Source organism: Pocillopora damicornis, chromosome 7, assembly GCF_964200805.1.
Source record: "Pocillopora damicornis chromosome 7, jaPocDami1.2, whole genome shotgun sequence".
In the NCBI taxonomy this organism is placed as follows: Eukaryota; Metazoa; Cnidaria; class Anthozoa; order Scleractinia; family Pocilloporidae; genus Pocillopora; species Pocillopora damicornis.
Window position 1 is genome coordinate 9016146 of NC_142676.1, and position 19844 is coordinate 9035989.

The window sequence follows — 19844 nt, forward strand, 5'->3', positions numbered from 1 at the left end:
AAAAAATTAAATGCCTCTAGTCTTTGCAAGAGTCATCTGGGCTCGTAGGGCAACATCTTGCCACCCAGAGCACTGGTTAAAAATGAGAACGATAACCCCCTCATAACAACAGCAACGAGAATGATAATAATAATGGTGATAATATTGATTTTAAAACAAGAAAAAAAAACCGCCTTCGCTTGAACGTAGATTATTGTGAAAGACCGGAACCCTCGCATCCTTTTCATCTCATTCTGATGTATTCGCAATTCCTACGTAATCGGATACTGTCGACGTATTTTTTTTATCGGTCACGCCTAATGTCACGCTAAATTGTTACAGAAGTGGCGTCCATCTGTTAAAACTCTGAAGATACCGTGAAGGTTTTGCGAACTCATCTTTTCAGACGAATAATTTTGAAAGAACATGTCGGAGTCAGCTGCGTTTCTTTTTCTTTTATTGAGTACAGGTGAGGCTCCAAATCTGTCAAATTTAAAGTGATTTCACAGCGGTATCGTGAATGATTGAGTAAGCCTCCACAAACTAGTGGTTCATGATTAGCAATCCAAAATGCTTCAGTAGTTTTTAATTAACCCATTTCCTTGGTCGGAATGCAATAAGCTGTCTTCCCTTTAGTTTGAATTACTGAAAGATAAACTATGAAATGGAAGGGGTAGTTTTTGGTTACGATTTGTTACCAAGGGAAAGAAAAAGCTCCAGAGGATGGGCCGAGAAGTTTATTTTTCAAATTGTATTCAATACACCACTTGACTGAACAGAACGAACAAAGAGGCGCTGAATAAGCTATTGAATTTAATCTCCATCAAGACAATATATATCCCTCGTAGCGAGCTTACAGTTCCGTTCGAATTTAGTTCGACTAGTTGACATTCTCTGCTCGAATATTCAACTCACGTAAGTAGATATTCAAACTAATTAACTATATGACACTTCGCTGAAACCGTGTTTACAAAAGCGGAAGAATCGCGAGGTAACCATTGAAGGACCTCCATTTGTTCATTTGAAACGAGGATTACTTTTGATTGAGTGGTAAACTGGGAAGGCAGTCTATTAAAGGTCAAATTAGGTAGCTGGAGGAAACAAAATGGATTGGTCGCTCTTGAAATGAACACGGAAAAATTTAGCAGACGCGCGTCAGTCACATGATGCTGTCATTATGGTCTAGCTAACGCTGTTTATTATATTTTGATTTTCTTTTTCCTTTTACTTGTACGAAGCGACAGATATGATTGGTATTCCTGTAAGAAACCATACAAGTGACCATCGTTAACTGCTCTAAAAGAGAAAGTGTGATATCGATTCTTTGTTCACACCGAAGGGTGAGCAATTTGATGAATGTAATTGATGAATTTTATTGGAGCATATTACAACAACCCAGCACGTGAGTAGAAGTAAACTTTGAAAAAATTCAGTCACCAGAAAGTTAGAAAATATCAAGAGTACAGCAATCCCTGTCAGCACCGCGAATTCGTGAGGAATGAGGCGGAAATTAAGTAGGTGCATATATTTCACAGCCTGCTTAATCTCGAATTAACTTAGCATTGTTCAGCTATCGTATTTCTGTCACGCGTAAGTAAGGAAGAACGCGCGACAGAATTAAAAATAAAACAATAAAAACAACAACAACAGCGGCTGGTGAAAATGTTTTACGTACCCATTTTTTCACAGCTGTGATAAAGAAATTGGAAAACTCGGGAGTGTACAGCTGTCTTTCTTTTGTCACGTTTACATATCAAACTCATGGGGTACAAATAGTCTTAACATGAATATAGCGACCACGCCCAGTTCAACGCTCCACTCAAATCGAGTGTAATTTTCGAATATTTTACCATCGTGCGAATTCTCTACGGAAAAAGCACTCAATGTACCTCTGAAATTTTAAACTATAATATTTTGGCTTTCTATTTCGCTAATTTTCTAACTTAAAGGTAAAGTTTTTCCCCCGTCATTTTAACCTTTTCTCCGAGCGGTTGCGTGAAATTATCAAGGCGTTTTTGATCAAAACACAACCAAGCGAAGGGTCTCAAACGATATCTCTTTTACGCAGGTGCAAATTAAAAATGTACCGCCAGAATCAAAAAGAGTAACAAATTTCCTTTGTTTTGATATGTAAAGTGTCGAATAAAAAGCAGATTTACCCCCGTCATTTTTACCTTTTCTCCGAGCGGTTGCGTGAAATTAACAAGGCGTTTTTGATCAAAACACAACCAAGCGAAGGGTCTCAAACGATATCTCTTTTACGCAGGCGCAAATTAAAAATGTACCGCCAGAATCAAAATAGTAACGAATTTCCTTTGTTTTGATATGTAAAGTGTCGAACAAAAAGCAGATTTACTCTCGTCAAATGGCGTTTCAAAACAGCTGTGTCTTCCTACTTTTGATTTTTTCCTGTTTTGTAAGCGTGAAAGCAGTAGGAGAGGGATCTGGAAAATCAGAGAGCGCTTCAGGAATTAATCTGCCATCGTTTACTTACGAGATAAACAAGTAAGATTTGTGAAGTATGTCGCAGTACGAAGTCTAAATAAATGCCTTTTCTAAGCTTGTTGGCTGTATTTTTCGTAAACTTCCCCGATCAATTTTTCGTTTCAGCTTACTAATCTATACTATTTCAAAGCAATGTAAAGACGAAGACGGAGAAAACCATGAGTCGATCCTTTCAACAATCGTAAACAAAGTGTTTGAGCAATCAGGTATACGAGGTGTAATAATCAATAGCCGCATTTCAGAAGTCTTCAGAAAGAAAATATTCAGCCTTCAGAAAGCTGTCAAGAAAGCTAGTAATCGTGGCGGAAGGCAATTAAATGCACTTCTTAGCAATTTGGAAGCGGGCCCTCGGTATCGATTTAAGGTGTATTACAACGAGGTTGATGTGCATCAGCTTAAAGATGAGAACAGCCAGTTAAGGGGAGAAAAAAGAAAATTAGAAGAATCGTTGGTACAGGAGAAGGCAAAGCGATTGCGAGTGGATGAAAAAGCCCGAGAAGCTCTCGAGAAAGCTGAGAAGAAAGGGGCCTTCTACAAGAAAAAATTTATTCAATTGGCCAAAAAAGTGATTAAAAATGGGAAAAAAGGTAGAGGCCCTGCTAAGAAGAAGTTTAATGACTATTCTAAGCACCATCAAAAGAGAATTAAAAACCAACTGAAGGACGAGTGCCAAACTACACTCTCTTTTCTTGGGCTGTACAATTTTGTTGCAACCAAAATTGAAGTCCTCAACACTGAGACTAATCAATATGAAACTTTCAATCTTGTTGGAGAGGGAGAGCTACCATTTACAGAGTCTGACCCAAAGGCCCTTGATAATGATGACATTGATAACATAAATATGTGGCTCTACCTCAAAGATAAATTCAATATTTCAAATGAGGCCTGGCATGAAATTGCCATTAAGGCTAATGGTCTCCCCAATACATATTCCATCAAGAAGCGAATTAATGAGCTAAACAGTAAATGGAACTTGAAACCAACACCAGGAGATGCTGAAGGTGTTCAGTTAGGATTTGCAGAAAGTTTGCAAGAGCACATTGTTAGGCTTCAGAAGAATGGAGAAATTAATGATGGAGAAGCTATTAAGATCAAGCTTAGCGGCGATGGTACAAATATTGGAAAGCGGCTTACAGTTGTCAACTTCACATTTACTATTCTCAACGAAAAGGATGTGGCAATGGCTGAGAAGGGAAATTATGTACTTGCTGTCATAAAAACTACAGAGACATATCATAATCTGAGAGACAGCCTAGCAGACCTTCAAATGGAAATGGCAAACTTAAAGGAGATAAGTGCAAATAATTGCACCTATAAAATTGAATACTTTTTAGGTGGAGATTTGAAATTTTTAGCACTGGTATGTGGTTTAGGCAGGGCAAATGAGGATTATGCTTGTGTGTGGTGCAAGTGTCCCAGGGAGCAACGGTGGGACACAAGTAAAACATGGTCAATTAATGACCCCAAATTTGGTGCTAGAACTGTTGCCGAAATAGCAAGGTTTTCCACTGAAAAGAAATTTAACTGTAAGGCACAACCATTATTTGATTTTATACCTATGGACCATGTCATCATAGATACATTACATCTTTTTCTGAGGATTTCAGATGTTTTGATTGACTTGTTCATAAGAGAGCTAAGAAGAAGTGATGCTATTGAGAAAAAAAAAACCTTCTCTGATGGATTCCCGAGAGATAAATATAAACACATGGCATGTTACGAAGAATATATCACAAGTATGGGAATCACTTTTAATTTTAGAATCAACAAAGAGAGCAAAAAGCTGGAATATAGAGATCTTACTGGACCAGAAAAGTTGAAACTGTTTCAGAATATAAACATTCCTATGCTTCTCCCTCACTGCAGTCACAACAAAGACATACAAGTGATCTGGGCTAAATTTATGGACATAATTGGTGATTTGAAGCTAGATTTTACATCTGAAGAGGGTATTCTTGAACTGCAAAGAAATATCAAATCATGGTTTGAGCACTTTCTCAAAGTTTACCAAGCAAAAGATGTCACTCCCTACATGCATGCACTATGTTGTCATGTTCCTGAGTTCCTGTCACTTTATCAGAACATAGCATATTACACACAGCAAGGCTTGGAAAAATACAATGATAGAGCTTCTAAAGATTTCTTCAGATCCACAAATCACAAAGGGGTTGATGCCCTCAAACAACTGTTTCTGAAGAAAAACAGGATTCAGTTCCTGGAGGCAGCAGGCTATGAAAGGGTTAAGAACACCTACAAATGCAATAACTGTTCAAACAAAGGCCACAACATCAAGACATGCACATCTTCATGCAAAAATTGTCCAGCTCCAATTTGCTGTGCACATCTTGTGAAGGAAGGTGGCAAATGGATTCCCAGATGCCAGCTTCAATATTAACCAGAGTTAGTTTAGTTTTAGTAAGTTTTGTTAGTTTTATGTAATAAAATATGTCATTTGGTTTATGAGGAAGGATTTCCTGACCTGATCTTGCCTTAGTTTGATCATAATGTTACTCAGGATCAAAACATTTAATACTTCTAGTACCCTTAAATATCACCTTTAATTTCTTTGCCAAAATAGGTCATTTTACAGTTTATTCAGTAACCTGGCCCATGAATTAACTAGCCTGTATTAACACAAGAAAAGCAAAGGGGTTTGTATCAAAACAAGGTCACCAGCAACCTCACTTCCAGCCATAAGCCAGGTGACTCTGTAAAATAATGTAACTGTAAAATAATATTGGAACTTTTGATTGTGAATCTCAAGTTTTTGGCCAAGATGCTACACAGTGTTTTAACAATGGATTGTTATTTCATCTGTTGGCATGGTAGTTGTTCCTGTTACCATCACCTCTCACAAACTGAAATGTAATAAAGTTGCTGTTTTCAACTTCTGTTCTAGCATATTGTTCCCCGATGAGCTTGTATTCAATGATTGGACTTCTTTGTCCCAGCCAATACTTAATAGTTCCTGGAATTACATAGGCAAAATCTCCAGCTAGATTTAAAATTCGTTCATCCCACTTCAGCCCCAGATATGAATCAAGCACCCTATTTGACTCCAATTGGTAAACCATCTTCCCTCTTTGAAGAACGCCGGGCAAAACACTCCCAAGACCTTCCATGAAAACATCTTGGTCAACATTAAGGTCTATGTTTATATCAGGGTCCTCTCGCCGTCCAGACCAAAGCTTTTTCTTTATTTCACGAGCAAGTTGGCCATGGAACGATTCTTTTCTATCCTCTAGAGAGCTTTCCGATGGAATGAACAGCTTTTCGCTGCGAACAAACGGAAAGTATCCTGATCCTCCATCGGCCCCGAAGGGTCTCCATTCATCGAAGCATGTGCTATAGCCAACGTAATGAATTTTCAACCTCTTGTTGATTTTGTCAACCTCCCTGATCTCAATATCATACAGTTTTGTATCTTTCTTTCGTGGATTCGCCTTTCTAACGGGGGTGTATGTTGCGTATTCATTGAAAAATCGCTTTGCTTTTTTTATTTCCCTCTTTGGCCTGTCTGCCATTTTGAAAATTCGCAACGGAGAGCATACGTATTAGGTGGGGTTAGTGGTCGCGTACAACTGGAACCGAGAAAAACAAATGTTCGTCGCGCTGGGGAAAGAGTTTGATATGGTAAGGAAGATAGCGTGACAGAGGCGCAAAATCAGCGCCATCAAAGTAGGGAAGGAATGCGTGCAAAGAACGGGAACGCTCCCCTAATTGACACGGCAATAATTTATGTGTACACAATTAATGATTTAATTTCAAAGACTGTGTTTTCCACTGCTACTTTAAATTTATCCAGGGTACTGTTGGATATCAATATTCTTGTTGTTTGTACCTTCCTTCGAAAACATCGTGCTCAGGAACCCCCCCCCCCCCCCCCCCACCCTACTTAACTAATGTCTTTGCGGTCAGCAGTCTTACTGTAGGCGCGGAAGCTCATTATCGGCACCGGATCTTTTCCCTTTTCTGAAATGACTAAGCATATTTCTGCTCATTCTGGAAACTTTGCAGCGTCTTAGAAAATTCCCCGGGTTGTTCTGGTTGTTCACCCTCTCTTGTATGGAGGGAGAGGCACTTACTGTAAGGGTTAAGTGCTATTGCCTAGAAACACCACCTAAAGTAGAGACCTTAGGCATTCCGTTGAAACTAATTAATTATTTTCAGTTAGAATTTCGCAAATGACTGAATGTTTTTACCGTATTTTCCTGCGCCCCGCAGAAGTCGGGCTTTCCGCTCTCAGACCACGCAAACTTTGGTTACAATTCACGTTGTGGTTTTGCAGAGGAAGGCTAAGAATTTTAGATGGCTTTAAAACGCGCCTACCGAGCTGTTTTCTGCCCATAAGATGTTTAGTTTTGCCAAGTCCTCGTTGCAGTCGTTGCCGGGGTTCCCTCAAAGTCCCTTATAAATACGCTTTAAGTTTATGCCAGGGTCACTCCCTCTTTTATCCAGCACGAAATACCACAGGCAGACAACACTATGTGTTCCTGGTAAACAATTGTTGACATGAAACGAATAAAATTTATGAGGGTTATGGATATAACATATCTAAATTACTTATTTATTACTTGTAATAAATACAATGTTAATAAACTTATTTGTGGTATTTTTACGCCTTCATGGGCCGTTTGAAGCGTCTTTTTACGAAATTACTTTTGGCCGGCCATTTTGAGAGCTTTCTTCTAAACTCTTAGATATCTTGTTCGTCTCATGTCAACAATTGCTAATCACGAACACACAGTATGGTGTGCCTGTGGTAATACATAAAGCCTCCGCCTTTCCCATAAGGAATAGTGATCTGTATTATCTTCCCAGCGAGACGACTGTGAAATTGTTATTGCGTTTACACAGGTCTGTCATTGGTCAGCTGCAAAGTAGGAATATGTAACACGACATACTTCATCTCTAATGGACAGCAGTGCCAGAGAGAAATGATCAAGAATCTGATGACAAACCCGAACACCAACTGCAGGTAGGTATGCACGCTCTTAGGGTAGCTACTTCAAGAAATTTTTTGTTTTGCTTTGTTTTGTTTTTTGTTTTGCTTTGCTTGTTTTTCTTTGCTTGCTTTGCTTTGCTTTTTTCTGTTCTGTTCTGTTCTGTTCTGTTCTGTTCCGTTCTGTTCCGTTCCGTTCCGTTCCGTTCCGTTCCGTTCTGTTCCGTTCCGTTCCGTTCCGTTCCGTTCTGTTCTGTTAAATCTTGGTTAAGTATGGAGATAGAAAGTCAAAGAAAAAACCAAAGAAAAAAACAATAATGAACAAGGATGGCTTCCGACTGAGGCGATGAAATCGGATTATAAATAAGACAGTTGTCACAAGTGATCTCCGAACAAGTAACATATTGCTATTTTATTCCCGCTGTCGATGAAATGAGACTTCAAATTCGTATCAAATAAATGGAGAAGGAGAAGTGGCCATTTTAGTTGACTTTTAACACTGTAGACAAAATTTTTCGAATCACTCGTTGCTAATAGAGTATAAAGGTGGGGCCATAAAAAAAATTGACCACCCATGAGGGGGGTCACTTGAATGCTACAGAGCCTTTTGGGGGAATCAGTTAAATTTTGTTTTGACACAACCAAAATCCTCCGACCCTCTACCCCCCCCTGGGATAAGTAACCCATTTCTTGGTGAGTAAATAGTGGGATGTGATACAATCCTTCTCACATGAATTATGACATTTGGCTCTTTTCTATTTTGCAGTTACGAATACGAGAGGGAAAAATCCTGTCTGAAGACCCACGTTGCAACTTGTTTGAGTAAACATGTTGACCTCGTGACGTCACTACTTCTTCATCAATTATACCATTGTGGCGACCTCACTTACCAACCCTCTATCGCCAATACATTAATTCTTAGAGAGATCAAATGCAAGGATGAAGCATTTATGGACACCGAGTTTTGCTGGGAGTATTTCCGAGATAAGTTAGATTCCAATCGGTCTGACCCATCTTTGTGCAGGTGAGATTTGGGATGATTGCGTTGGTGCCATTGTATTTTTTTTTTCGCGTTGCGTTTCCATATCACTCAGATCGGCAAACCTTGATTCCTATGCCGTGTAGTTTTTCAAATACCCCCCCCCCCTTAAGAAGTGAGGGAAGAGGGAGAAATAATTTAGAAAAGGACGTGTATTTGCATGCATTTCTTTGAGTTCCAAACCTGCAACCTTTTTTTACGATAAAACACTTGTGACTTACATTTAGAAGGCTCATTCTAATTCAAGATCACTGAAATACTACGTTTTTGTTTTGCATTTTTTTTTCTTTTGGTTTATTATTCGTTTCATCTGAGCCACCTTTACTCGATATTTCTCTTAAGTAACGTTTTAGTCCTCCATTTGCCCCTCTTAACATGGCATTTGTAGAAAGAAATCGTATTTTTGTTAACAATCTTAGATAAAGCAAGTATTCGAAAAAGAAAGTCAATAGTTTGTGAAGGTTTCTATCAGCTTTGGTTATTATGCAGGGGGATTGATAAAAGGAGATTATTGTCAATAACTATCTTACTTTATTTCATGAACTAGATGATGTACAACTTTAAATCTCTATTGGCCTAAAAGTATACTAATTAATGGTTACAGTGATATTTGTTCTAATCTGTTTTCAGGGAATATGCTTTGGCAAAGCATTGTATAAATGAAAAAGTTATGGCAAATTGTGAGATATGCAGCTCGTTTGTGAGAGATCATTACAATCCGTTTTGCGCAAACAAAAGCGATCCACTAATGGTCACGAATGGTACTGACTTTTTTTTTTTCTGATCATGTCTTCTGTCTGTCTATCTCTCTATCCCTCTGTCTGATTGTCTGTCTGTCTGTCTGCCTGTCATAGCCTGTCTGTCTGTTTAACTTTCTGCCGGTCTCTTGTTGACTTTTTTTCTGTCTGCCTGTCTTTCATAATCTGTCTGTTTGGTTGTCTGTTGGTCTCTGTCTGTTTCTTTGTCTGTCTACCTGTCATAGTCTATCTTTCTGTTTGACTCTCCGTCAGTTTCTGTCTGTCTATCTCTCTGTTTGTTTCTTTGTCTCTCTACCTGTCATAGTCTATCTTTCTGTTTGACTCTCCGTCGGTTTCTGTCTGTCTATCTCTCTGTTTGTTTCTTTGTCTGTCTGCCTGTCATAGTCGAACTAACTGTTTCACTGTCTGTCGGTCTCTGTCAACTGTCTGTCTGTCGTTCGATCTGGCGGCCGTTAACATTGTCTCTTATTTGAAAGAAAGAGGCCTGATTTCAATTTACAATCAGTATTATTGTTAAATTTTTTGATAGGATGTCAGGATTTAGCGAAGCCCCTTCCGTGTTCCTCTTCCTCAGTATACAAAACAGCGTTAGACTGCGAGAGAATTTTTTTGAAGAGCTTTATGGAAAACGACAAAACTGTTTGCGGGTATGTTCGTAATAGTTCTTATTTTGCTTTAGGCTTTGCCCATCATACTTGTGTTTGAGACGGAATTTAAAGTATAGGAGCGATGATTTGGAATAATACTTCAATTAAATTTCAATTATACGAACGGTACATAAAATAATGTCAAACCATACTGTTTGTCATTTGCTATTCTGTATCAGGATATCTTTGACAACTATTTGTGATACTTCTTTTCCTCTATCTAAGGACGCGTTAGCCTCCAGTTGAAATATAAATCTAGGAGTATTTTCTCTAGTAGGCGAAAAGGTATATAAGTAGATATAGATAGCTGGCACTGAGTGAACCAATCAGAACACTAGGTATCTTAAGGTATCTATCATTTACGCTAATAGAGAAACCATTTTTTTTGTATATAATTTTCGTTCGTGTACAGCTTCCAGTGCATTATTTTAGAAAAAAAAAAGCAGATTGACAGTTTCTATACATTAACATGTTGAATAAAAAAAAAATTGGGAAAACTCAGATTTCAAATTTCAACGAGAACCATCGAGTAACACTGGCTACATTACTAAAAATTTGTCCTTTGTTTAGCCAATAAAACGAGAGGGTTACGTTGACATTTCACTTTGATAGTATTCCTTGTAAATTTCCTACATTATTTGTACAAATGTTATTTCCATTTGGATTTTTTTCTGTTGAAGCGTCACGAGTTGAAATCAAAGCTGACGTAATTGAAAAAATACACTGATTGTGACATTTGCGGGAGAATGGGGTTTTTGTCATTATTTATCGCCGGGGGTGTGGGGTAGGGGTGGCAGGAGTTTGTTTTTGTCACGATAAAATTTACCTAATCCCCGGCCCCTTCAAAAGCAGTTAAGTGGCAGTCAACTCTCTTTAGTCCCCCCCCCCCCTCCCTCCCCCCTTATACTCTGTTGGTGACAACTGGTCCCCACCCCGTTCCTCGTGAAGTAATCACCCCAAATCCTCTGTCCTCGGCGATGAATTAAATCAGTTCCCTCACGATATTTGATCTACATCTTGTTCGCAATAGACCTGCGCTCACCACACTGAAAAGTTGCTTGGATGAGCAGTTATCTCAGAGGTGTAAAGACGACTCTATTAATCGGCGAGTCGTGGCTGACATAAGGAAAGCTGTAATGGCGGTGCTTCGTGGTCCAAGATTCTTTTGTGATGCAGTGAACCTACGCACAATCGATCTTGATTTCAAAGCTCGTCCCATGATCCCTTGTAAAGCAAACTTTTTTCCAGAGATGGAGAAATGCGCCGAATCTGTAAGGATGGAGTTCAATGCACAAAACGGTATCGGTGGGGAATTTTGCAGGTAAACAGTTGTGAGCTAGAGAGTAAGCCTAAGAGGATGGGAGGGGAGATTTGGAGATAGGGAAGGGGGGGGGGGCGTAGGGGGGAAACTGGCTATGCGAGGAGTAGAGCCCCTTAATCAAGTCAGAGTTTTCACAATTGTTTGGTAAAAGACTGGTGCTTGGAAATTTAAGCCATGGATCGCGAGGGAAGTAAGCTGACAATATGGAGTGTTACAGTGTTTTTAAACACTGCAATCATTCAAACTTAGTTTTATACATACAATAGTGGTCAAGAAGTCTACTTTTTAACTCTAAGTGATGTTCCACCGAGGCTTGGCTAGAACTTTTAATACTATCTTATTTTTTGATTATGTTGCATGATTTCGCTATCATTGTTGTTGTTGTTGTTGTTTATTTTATCGCAATTGTATCTGTCTCTTTGTTTGTTGTTGCAGTGTGCAAATTATTGCAACCGCTGTAGCCTTCTTGTCAATAGCAAAAAAGAGTTAACTAGCCTTAAAGGGCAAAAAAATTAGCGATTAGGCGTAAGAATTGACAAATTTTAACCGTTAGTCATAACAAAAGAGAACCGTAAAAATGTTTTCATTTCTAGAATGTGTCATTTTGTGTCATTTTGGGTTAATCGTTAGGCGTAAAACGGCCAAAATTTTTAACCGTTAGCCATCACTCCATTTAGACTCTCTTAAATTCGTTTCAATTACTAATTAACCAATAAAAACATTTTTTCTTCCTTTTGTCCGTTTTCTTCAGCAAGTTCCGCACAGCTTTAAGTTGTTCCAATGGTGTGCAAAAATCCTTTTGTAAGTTTGATGAAAGCGTTGTTGGTATGATTCAAAGATCCTACTCATCGTTTTGCGTGGATGGAACCAGCACTGGTGGAGAGGGCCGTAACAATACTGCATCTTCTACGTCAGCAAGCTTTGCTTTAACGTTATCTGCCTTTGTTTTTCAAGTACCGATGTTATTGGATGCCATCAACTCCATTTTGTTTTCTGTACAGTATTGATTTCTGTAACGTATTATGCCGTTAGGAATTTTTCTCCAACTTGCATATTTACCACAGTCGCTTTTCTGATCGATGTCTTTTCATTTTTTGTTGTTCACCTTTTTAGTGCGGCCTGTAAGTCTAACTTGAATTAATATTTTATTGTTCGTGAAACTTTTCGAAGACCTTGTGTTATTTTCCTTTGTTCAGTATCGTTCCCCCCCTGGGAGGGTAGGTCAGAGGAGGCGAGGGCGGGGAGGGGCGGAGATTAAAGACAATCAGATTTTATGCCCGCGGAAACATAGTTGCCTGCCAGATCTTTTGGTGTGTATATTGAAATTTTGAAGGTGTTTATATAGTCTATAGTTGCTGATAGCTTTAGGAGTTCCTAATTATGTGTTCTTGACTATGCGAAGTCGCTGTTGTTTTTGCAGATATTTTATCCCTACACAGTTAATTGAAATTAAAGAAGACAGGAAATTGAAGAAAGATAAAACAAAGCGAAAAAAAATTTTTTATTCATTTGATGGAGCAAATGACGAAAGTAGGAAGAAAAGCGACCCTTACAGCTGATAACGATTTTCTTCTGTTCAGTATGGATTCTTCTTTGCTTATAAGGATTTAATTGAAATTAAGTAAATACGTTTGACAAAACTGTTGTAGTCAATTTAATGTGTGCCACTTATCAGACAATTTCACTCAGAGTACTACTAGACTGACTTTCCACAAAGTGCCAAACTGTATTTAATGTATGGTCCTAGGGTATGCTATGTTAGCCGTAAGATGTCAGATATTCGGAGTCTCTTTGTATATTCTAAAATATTCGCGTACACACACTCATAGGTGCTCGGGCACTTCCCGAATGGGCTACAAGGAGATGTTCCACCTAAAAGGAACTCTATTTTCTCACGGTGTCAACGAACATCCCAGCAGCAGTTAGGCAAAAATGAATGAATTTGAATGATCAATCATGTGTCGAACGTTTCGACCATAGGTTAACGGAGGGCTAAGAGCTATAGATTCAAACAAAGAGAGTGCACTAGAATAAGCAGAAAATTTCCCCAAATCATGTTTTTTTCTTTCTTTTTTGTTTAATAGTAAATTTTATCAAGGTTATTTTGCGTCTGATCTTTTTCGGCTTGTGTTTCGCGCGGTCTCGAAGCAGATTTACACTTTAAGTTTTCCTATCGATGGCATTACCTCTATTCACATAAGTTCATTAGGGTGGGCACAAACCGCTGGTCGAGTTTCATCAAACGAGAGGCAGAGGAGTGCATTTATTTTACTGAAAGAAAGAGAAGGAGCGGCACAAGGCTGGCAACCAACTGGAGCAATGCACTTGAATGTTTGGTGTTGCCATGAGAACAGAAGGGATTATTTATGGTGGCGGTGGTGTCGAGAACTTCCTGTTGAAAATTGCAGTGAATTTTTCGAGCATTGTTGATACATTCCCGGGCTTCCTGATAATCATTCATATAGACGCTGTGAGAGGACAACACAAAAGTACAATAAGTAGAAACCAGTCATTATTTATCGCTCTGCGGGGAGGGAAGGGGGTTTATAAGGGGGGGGGGGACGGAGGGGGAATCAGTCGTCCGTAACAGAGTTGAGAGGAAGGAGCATAGAAATTTAATACCTATGAAAGGGGGGGGGTCATTAGATCATTACAGAGCCGTCCGGGAGGAGTAGGAAATTTCATTGTGACATAATCCTGCGAACTCTCCCCCCCTCCTCCCCTAGATGATAAATAGTGATCATTAGCGAGATCTGGACAATTCGAGATCTTATTTTCCCTATCCACTCACCGATATTTATACAGTTTTCATTTGTAACATGCTGCAAAATCCGAACTTCGATAGATTTAAGTAAGGATGACTAAGAAAGCGGGGGTTTGATGAAGAAATCTTTTATATAGAAACATTACTTAAGCATTTGTTTAGTCAATGACTCTAATCTAACAATCATGAAAAATATCAAAGTAGGAGAAAAAGTAACTACCGATGAAGTGCACGAACCTGCAAGTTACTCCGCTTTGCCGCTCCGCCGTTGTTGAAGTTTGATAGGTATTGCGAAACGTTCTAGCGCAATTTTCTGCCTCGTTAAAGAACTCTTCATCACAATCCACAAGGGGTAACACACTAGGATGCAGCTCGCTCGTGTCCAGGCTCACGTTGTTGCAAAACAGGCGCTCATTAGTCAAAGTCGCTTGAAGAGCTTTCTGTGTGTCCTCTATATTTTTCATAGTTGTCCTGCAAGTGCCAAGTCTATTTTCGAGGCATTTTCTGTTCCTATCATTCTCTTTGCTGCAAAATAAGGGACATTACATTTTTCTCATACACAGACACGTTTATGATTAATTTGCACTAGCGAGGTCAAACGTGACATTTACCACAAACGTCTCTCAGCTGCTTTCACCTCAAACTCACATAAATTTTAACCATTTTACACGCACCAGAACCAACAGGGTGTGTCTCCAAAATATTTCCATAACTATATTGACTAGGCCACAGAGTTATTTACGATAATTTATGAGTAATACAGTAAATCCACATGCACTTTGTCTGTTTTATGGTACTTCGCTGCAATATGTTTAGAATTACATGTCATTGGTAAAGGAAACATCTTAGTAAGAATCCTCATAGCTCATGAGTCACTTCTCTAACCCTTTTATACTTCATGTTGATAACCTTGCTGTCGGCTATGATCGGACAATTGAGGCAGCCAATCATACTAAGTCCACTTAACTAAATCCACCAATCACAGAATTGATCACAATAATCATAGCAAAAACCACTTAAAAAAACAAAAACAAAAAAACAAAAAAACAACAAAAAAAAAAACTGGAGAATTTCCAAAATGGAAGAATTATTAAATCAACACATTATTGACCCAAGACACTCCACCGGAGATATTTGTTCTAGGTGTATTTGTTTTTTTGGAAATTAATCGGTAACAGGACTTCTTGTCGTCCAATTCTGTCTGTTGTGATGCGGGTGATTAACAAAATCGGACTCCCGCTCCGCGGTCGTCCGATTCTGCTAATCACAATAACTGCTCATAGGACTCCACTCAGTCCTATTACCATTATTAATCATCATGGTGGTTTCATTTTCCTCGTAGAATCCTGTTTTTTCACTAATTTGAAGGCATCTCCTAAATAAGAATTTAATTTTCTTTGCAAGGAAAAATTATGGAAATGAGAAATCATTTCATTTTTATGTTGGGAGTTGAGGAAGCTTTTCTACGTGTAAATGATTTCCGCATTCGCTGCTTATAAGAAATGTAACATGTTCTTTGAGCCACGTTTGGTTATACGGTTCCAACTTTTAACAGCGAATCTTCGCTATCATACAATCGTTACTAACCAGAATTTTCAACCCCCAAATTCCCGAAAATTTAGGACGCCATTCCTACTGACCTCTGTTGAAATAGCAAACCCATCATAGTCAATCCGGTCATTTCCTTATAAGCCTGGAAGTACAACCCCCTCCTCCAAGGGATTAAGGACTGTGTTAGTGCCCAACTCACCTACAGGTGTGATCACCTTCATTGGCAAATTTAGCAGCGCCTTCATCTTCACATTCCATGGCCTCTTCATAAATAAGCGAGATGGGGCATTCCAGTTTAGCGTGAAGATCCGTGCAAGCTGCGAAACGAGATCGCGAAAAAAAGGAAAGTGTTGTATAAACTAACGAATCAATCAATCAAGAGAAAAGTTACATTTTGCTCATGAGTTTACATAAATGGAGTGAGCAATTGAGTCGGACAGGCAAACGGACGACCGAGTGAGAAATCTGTATAAATGAACTTAAATTGAAACACACAATGAAATCGGCTTCAATGAATCTTTTGGGGCCATTAACTTTTGATTTCCCTCATAGAGGATCAGTAACGATATTATCATCACTGTCATCATCCTCATTATCATCATTAGCAACTGAACCTTTCTAAGTTCGAAAGAGTTGTCGCATATCGATTCTTTGTCGGTATGAAGACAATGTCTTCTATTAATAAAAACAGACTTACCTGACTGGTTGGTGCCGCTAACTGGGTCTTTGAAATTGGGAGCACAGAAGGGGTTGTAATCATCTATTTTCAAGTAATCGCAGAGTCCTTCACACGCTGCTTTAGCCACCGTATTGCAGTCCTCTTTCGCTTTGGCGTAGGGTCTTCAAAGATTAGACATTGAGGTTATAGTAGGTGGTAGCTTGGTTATGAGTGTGGTTTGTTGCAGTTACGTTCGACTTTTTTGAGAAGATCCTTTTTCGATAATATACATTATCATATCATGTATCAGGTTTTGAAAGCGCTAGCAAACCTTCTCACTAGTATGGGGTTAGACTCACACCCCTTAATCATTGAGGTTGGGAATCTCCTTGCTTGCTATGATAGGCTGCATGAGTAAGCGAGGAGATTCTAAACATATCTTCAATCTTTCTCATTGCTTTGCTGATTTCTGATCATTTAGGTTTGATCAGCTGGGTGTCGTGGTCGCGGAAGGTTCTCTAGGTCCGGAGTTAACGAATCGACTCTGAGACCAAGGTTTCGGAGGTTTATGGAGGTTTCACCCCATTGCAAGTTCGCCCCTTACCAACTTTGCAAGTTCGCCGCATGAAGTGAAGAGAGTTCGCCTCCCACCTTTGCCAGTTCGTCCCTGACTCTTTCATTTCGTATGAATACGGCAAACCTTATTCTTTCGCTATGGAAATAGTTATTTCTTTTAAAGATATTGTAGTGAATTGGTTTAGGTGTGCTCAAACTTGTTATCCCTAAGGGGGGCGATCTCGCTGAGGTGGTAGGGGTAAACTCAGTTGCAGTCTACGGTGACAATCCTACTTACCTGCATGCATTAGTAACGTTATTCCTTGATTGACTAAACACAGAGTGGAATTCTCTCCAGCACTCGTAAGCTTTCTTCAGACGTTCTGGAGCGCATTTGGTGATGAGCCACAAGAATGGGCCAATATTACCGGTATTGACCTCTTCGTCCCCACAATTGTACGCATACAAGAGCATGAAATCGGTGATTTGATCCGCCATGTCTTTCAGAACACTGTCGTCTTTTACACAACGATCCACGTGTTTACGAAGGCATATTTGCAGTTCACTGCGGCCAAGGCTAAGGAACAAAATAATGAAATACATTTTTTTAGCGTAACAAATGAGATCTATAGGTACCTTTGCCACACACGTTCTCTAAAGCTGGCTCAGGAAGGGCTAATAATATGATTCAAGTGGGAAAATGTGCTAGAGAAGACACTTCTTCACTGTACCACTGGTTTAAAAACGAGGAAAAAGAGAAAAATCCGTAATTCGTCGCAGATGGAGACGGCTACGTAAAAACTGTAGAGGCAAAACCGCAAAAAAGAGCAAACAATCAGTGCCTGATTAAAATTTTTGCATTAAAGTGGATCTAACCTGCAAGACATAGAGGGCCTCTGCTTCAGTTCTATCATCATTGCCCGTTGACAGGCTAGCCCTCCATTAGTAAAACTTCCTAAAGAACATTTTCCGATGTTCACGCCTTCTGTTTGAATCTGTATAACTAAAAGTGAAAAAATATAAGGTAAGTTCTAATCAATTAATCAAAGATCAGCGGCATATCGTCCCAGTTGTCTCCGAAAACAATAACGAGACGATATCGGTATGATGACAAAGAAACTCTGTCCAGAAGATTGTTGACAGCAGCGACGATCGGCATTAACTCGAATCTAATCGAGTCACGATCACCGCAGTCGAATAGGTCGTTAGTAATCATTCATTTTGGTTTCCCTTACAGTTATTCTGGAACGTGTCAGACAGCCCGGACGATCCGAACGATAATATGGAGCTTTTTTTCATCTCTGGGTGAAATCAATTTGTTAAGGTAAAGGTGTTATTGAAAATTTTCCCTTTGGACGCTTTGAGCTAGATAAAGACAAACCTACAAAAACAAAGCAAACAAGCGAACAACAGGCTCAGTGAACACTGTTAAATAATCCAACGATCTTGTTTTGGGAATTATTCAACAATTTTAGCCTTCGGTGGATAATTTTAAAATATATTTCTTTAAGATAAATTTAAGGAAACCATAAGGAAATCATAGAAAAAGGATGATTACGCAAGCTACTGAATGGTTCTGAACTCGCAATTTTATGTAGCTGGAGCACTAAGTCAAGTTAGTGGTCTAATTTTTTTTCAGTGATAACACTTTCAGGTCCATTTGGCAACAGGTAAACGTCGTAAAGACGTTTTTGTCTTGTTAACAATATGCAGAATGACTTTTGATTTAAGCGAAGCGTTTGACGGAGAATTTGCCCAACTCTTATTTCAATCTAACATTCTAATCCAATCCCAAAAAGGACCTGGAAGAAATATGGATATAGTGATATGTTTGCGCAGGTGATTGATCGATCTAGATTTTTCAACTCGCGTGTTTATCGGTCATGTAGCCCCAGTATGCAGATGTTGACGCTTCAAGCACGCGAGCAGTGTTTCAGAGTGATCTCTTTGGCTTTAAATCGAACAACAGGCATTATCTGTAGCAGCATGATTCCAAGATAGGGTTATCATATAAAACTATTGGCTGAAATGTTTTTTTCTTAGAATCGCTTGAAAGCGAAAGACTTTCATCAATGCGACTTTAATCGAATTACCACGCACTCCTTCGACCGATGATAAAACTGCAAGTAGACCCTAATTTTATCAACTTGGCACGATTATAATAAAGATAAACAGCTTTCTTCGTAATTACAAAAACTTTCTAACGTGAGATAACTACATTATGCCATAGTTTGTATTTCACTTGGCTTGCTAGGGACTTTCTTTGAAGCTTACTCAAAATATATCTGTGAAATAATGTACCCACCTGCCATTATAAACACGAAAGAAGTTCCTTTGAAAGGGTCATTCATCCTCTTGGAAATTTGGGTCTACAAATTTTGAAACTACTCAGTAGCTTAAACTCCCTCACGTTCGAAAGTAATTAAAAATATTCTGAAATATGCTTACAATGTCATTTGGTGATAAGTAATGTATGCATGATTGTTTAGAAAATAACAGCATTAATTTCAAAGAGGGAACACAAATAATTTCCATAATATCTGCAGGGGTCGTTCTAGAAGCTGTACGATTACGTGTTTCTCAGTTGTCCCAGTCAGATGTCCATTATTGGAAGCAAATTCAGGGTAAAAGTTTGCACGAGGTCTCAGAAACTAAATATCTTAAATGATTTTCAGTTAGGTTTATCAACAGGAATACCTAATTTTAGATCACATTTCTGCTTGGATATGTGTTCCGGTTGGACGGGTTTGAAGTCGAGGCAGATTTCTAACAGTAGACATTCCTTGTTACGTCAATTTCCCAGCGCAATCAGCGCCGTCCTTCCACATACGTCGTTTATCTATAGTTTCCCAGGACTGACCAGCAGAAATAATTTTAACTGACACCATGGTGTATAAGTGTATTTTATGAAGAGTTGGAAAGGTGCCACAATGAACCAACGTTTTTCGAAAGACTGTTCTAGAATGTTTTAGTAAACATTTTGCTTTAGATGCTCTTGACCTGTTTATCAATGGACATAGCAACCAAACAGTGATGCACTCAACTGGCATTACCGCATTGTGAATGATCAATCGTTTGTCAAACTTAATAACGTCACATCTGAGCTCATCAACACTGGTCACCCA

The 19844-nt window shown here is 39.0% G+C and overlaps 3 protein-coding genes across 5 annotated transcripts; 2 read left to right on the forward strand and 1 right to left on the reverse strand.

The window, feature by feature from the left end:
• The first annotated feature begins 288 nt into the window (after positions 1-288).
• Positions 289-12831, forward strand: LOC113682624 (uncharacterized). 2 transcript variants are annotated; one of them, XM_089212944.1, is made up of 8 exons: positions 328-448; positions 1218-1381; positions 7342-7462; positions 8193-8450; positions 9096-9226; positions 9753-9870; positions 10901-11191; positions 11943-12831. In XM_089212944.1, exons 2-8 carry the CDS (start codon positions 1345-1347, stop codon positions 12196-12198), a joined length of 1212 nt encoding a protein of 403 aa, XP_089069070.1. In that variant the 5' UTR covers positions 328-448; positions 1218-1344; the 3' UTR covers positions 12199-12831. The 2 variants fall into 2 exon arrangements, with proteins under 2 accessions (XP_027055586.2, XP_089069070.1); XM_027199785.2 differs by lacking the exon at positions 1218-1381 and having other exon boundaries at positions 289-448.
• Positions 2345-4879, forward strand: LOC149042419 (uncharacterized). The gene is made up of 2 exons (XM_089211919.1): positions 2345-2395; positions 2540-4879. Exons 1-2 carry the CDS (start codon positions 2345-2347, stop codon positions 4877-4879), a joined length of 2391 nt encoding a protein of 796 aa, XP_089068045.1.
• Positions 12669-19748, reverse strand: LOC113682623 (uncharacterized). 2 transcript variants are annotated; one of them, XM_027199782.2, is made up of 8 exons: positions 19417-19748; positions 19025-19088; positions 17596-17722; positions 17018-17296; positions 16204-16346; positions 15706-15823; positions 14193-14480; positions 12669-13659 (listed from the first exon to the last, which is right to left on the reverse strand). In XM_027199782.2, the coding sequence occupies exons 2-8, from the start codon at positions 19068-19070 to the stop codon at positions 13455-13457; spliced, it is 1206 nt and encodes a 401-aa protein (XP_027055583.2). In that variant the 5' UTR covers positions 19071-19088; positions 19417-19748; the 3' UTR covers positions 12669-13454. The 2 variants fall into 2 exon arrangements, with proteins under 2 accessions (XP_027055583.2, XP_027055585.2); XM_027199784.2 differs by lacking the exon at positions 19025-19088 and having other exon boundaries at positions 19417-19746.
• Between the last annotated feature and the right edge of the window lie 96 nt (positions 19749-19844).

Bases quoted from the DNA above. Each gene is read 5' to 3' on its own strand.
- LOC149042419 (XM_089211919.1), top strand. From the start codon at position 2,345: ATGGCGTTTCAAAACAGCTGTGTCTTCCTACTTTTGATTTTTTCCTGT. The intron at 2,396-2,539 runs GTAAGCGTGAAA...GCCTTTTCTAAG, and splicing joins TTTTGATTTTTTCCTGTTTT to CTTGTTGGCTGTATTTTTCG.
- LOC113682624 (XM_027199785.2), top strand. From the start codon at position 406: ATGTCGGAGTCAGCTGCGTTTCTTTTTCTTTTATTGAGTACAG. The intron at 8,451-9,095 runs GTGAGATTTGGG...ATCTGTTTTCAG, and splicing joins TCTGACCCATCTTTGTGCAG to GGAATATGCTTTGGCAAAGC. The intron at 9,871-10,900 runs GTATGTTCGTAA...TGTTCGCAATAG, and splicing joins AACGACAAAACTGTTTGCGG to ACCTGCGCTCACCACACTGA.
- LOC113682623 (XM_027199782.2), bottom strand. From the start codon at position 19,070: ATGAATGACCCTTTCAAAGGAACTTCTTTCGTGTTTATAATGGCAG. The intron at 17,297-17,595 runs GTTAGATCCACT...TTTGTTCCTTAG, and splicing joins AGGCCCTCTATGTCTTGCAG to CCTTGGCCGCAGTGAACTGC. The intron at 15,824-16,203 runs GTAAGTCTGTTT...CTCGTTTCGCAG, and splicing joins TAGCGGCACCAACCAGTCAG to CTTGCACGGATCTTCACGCT.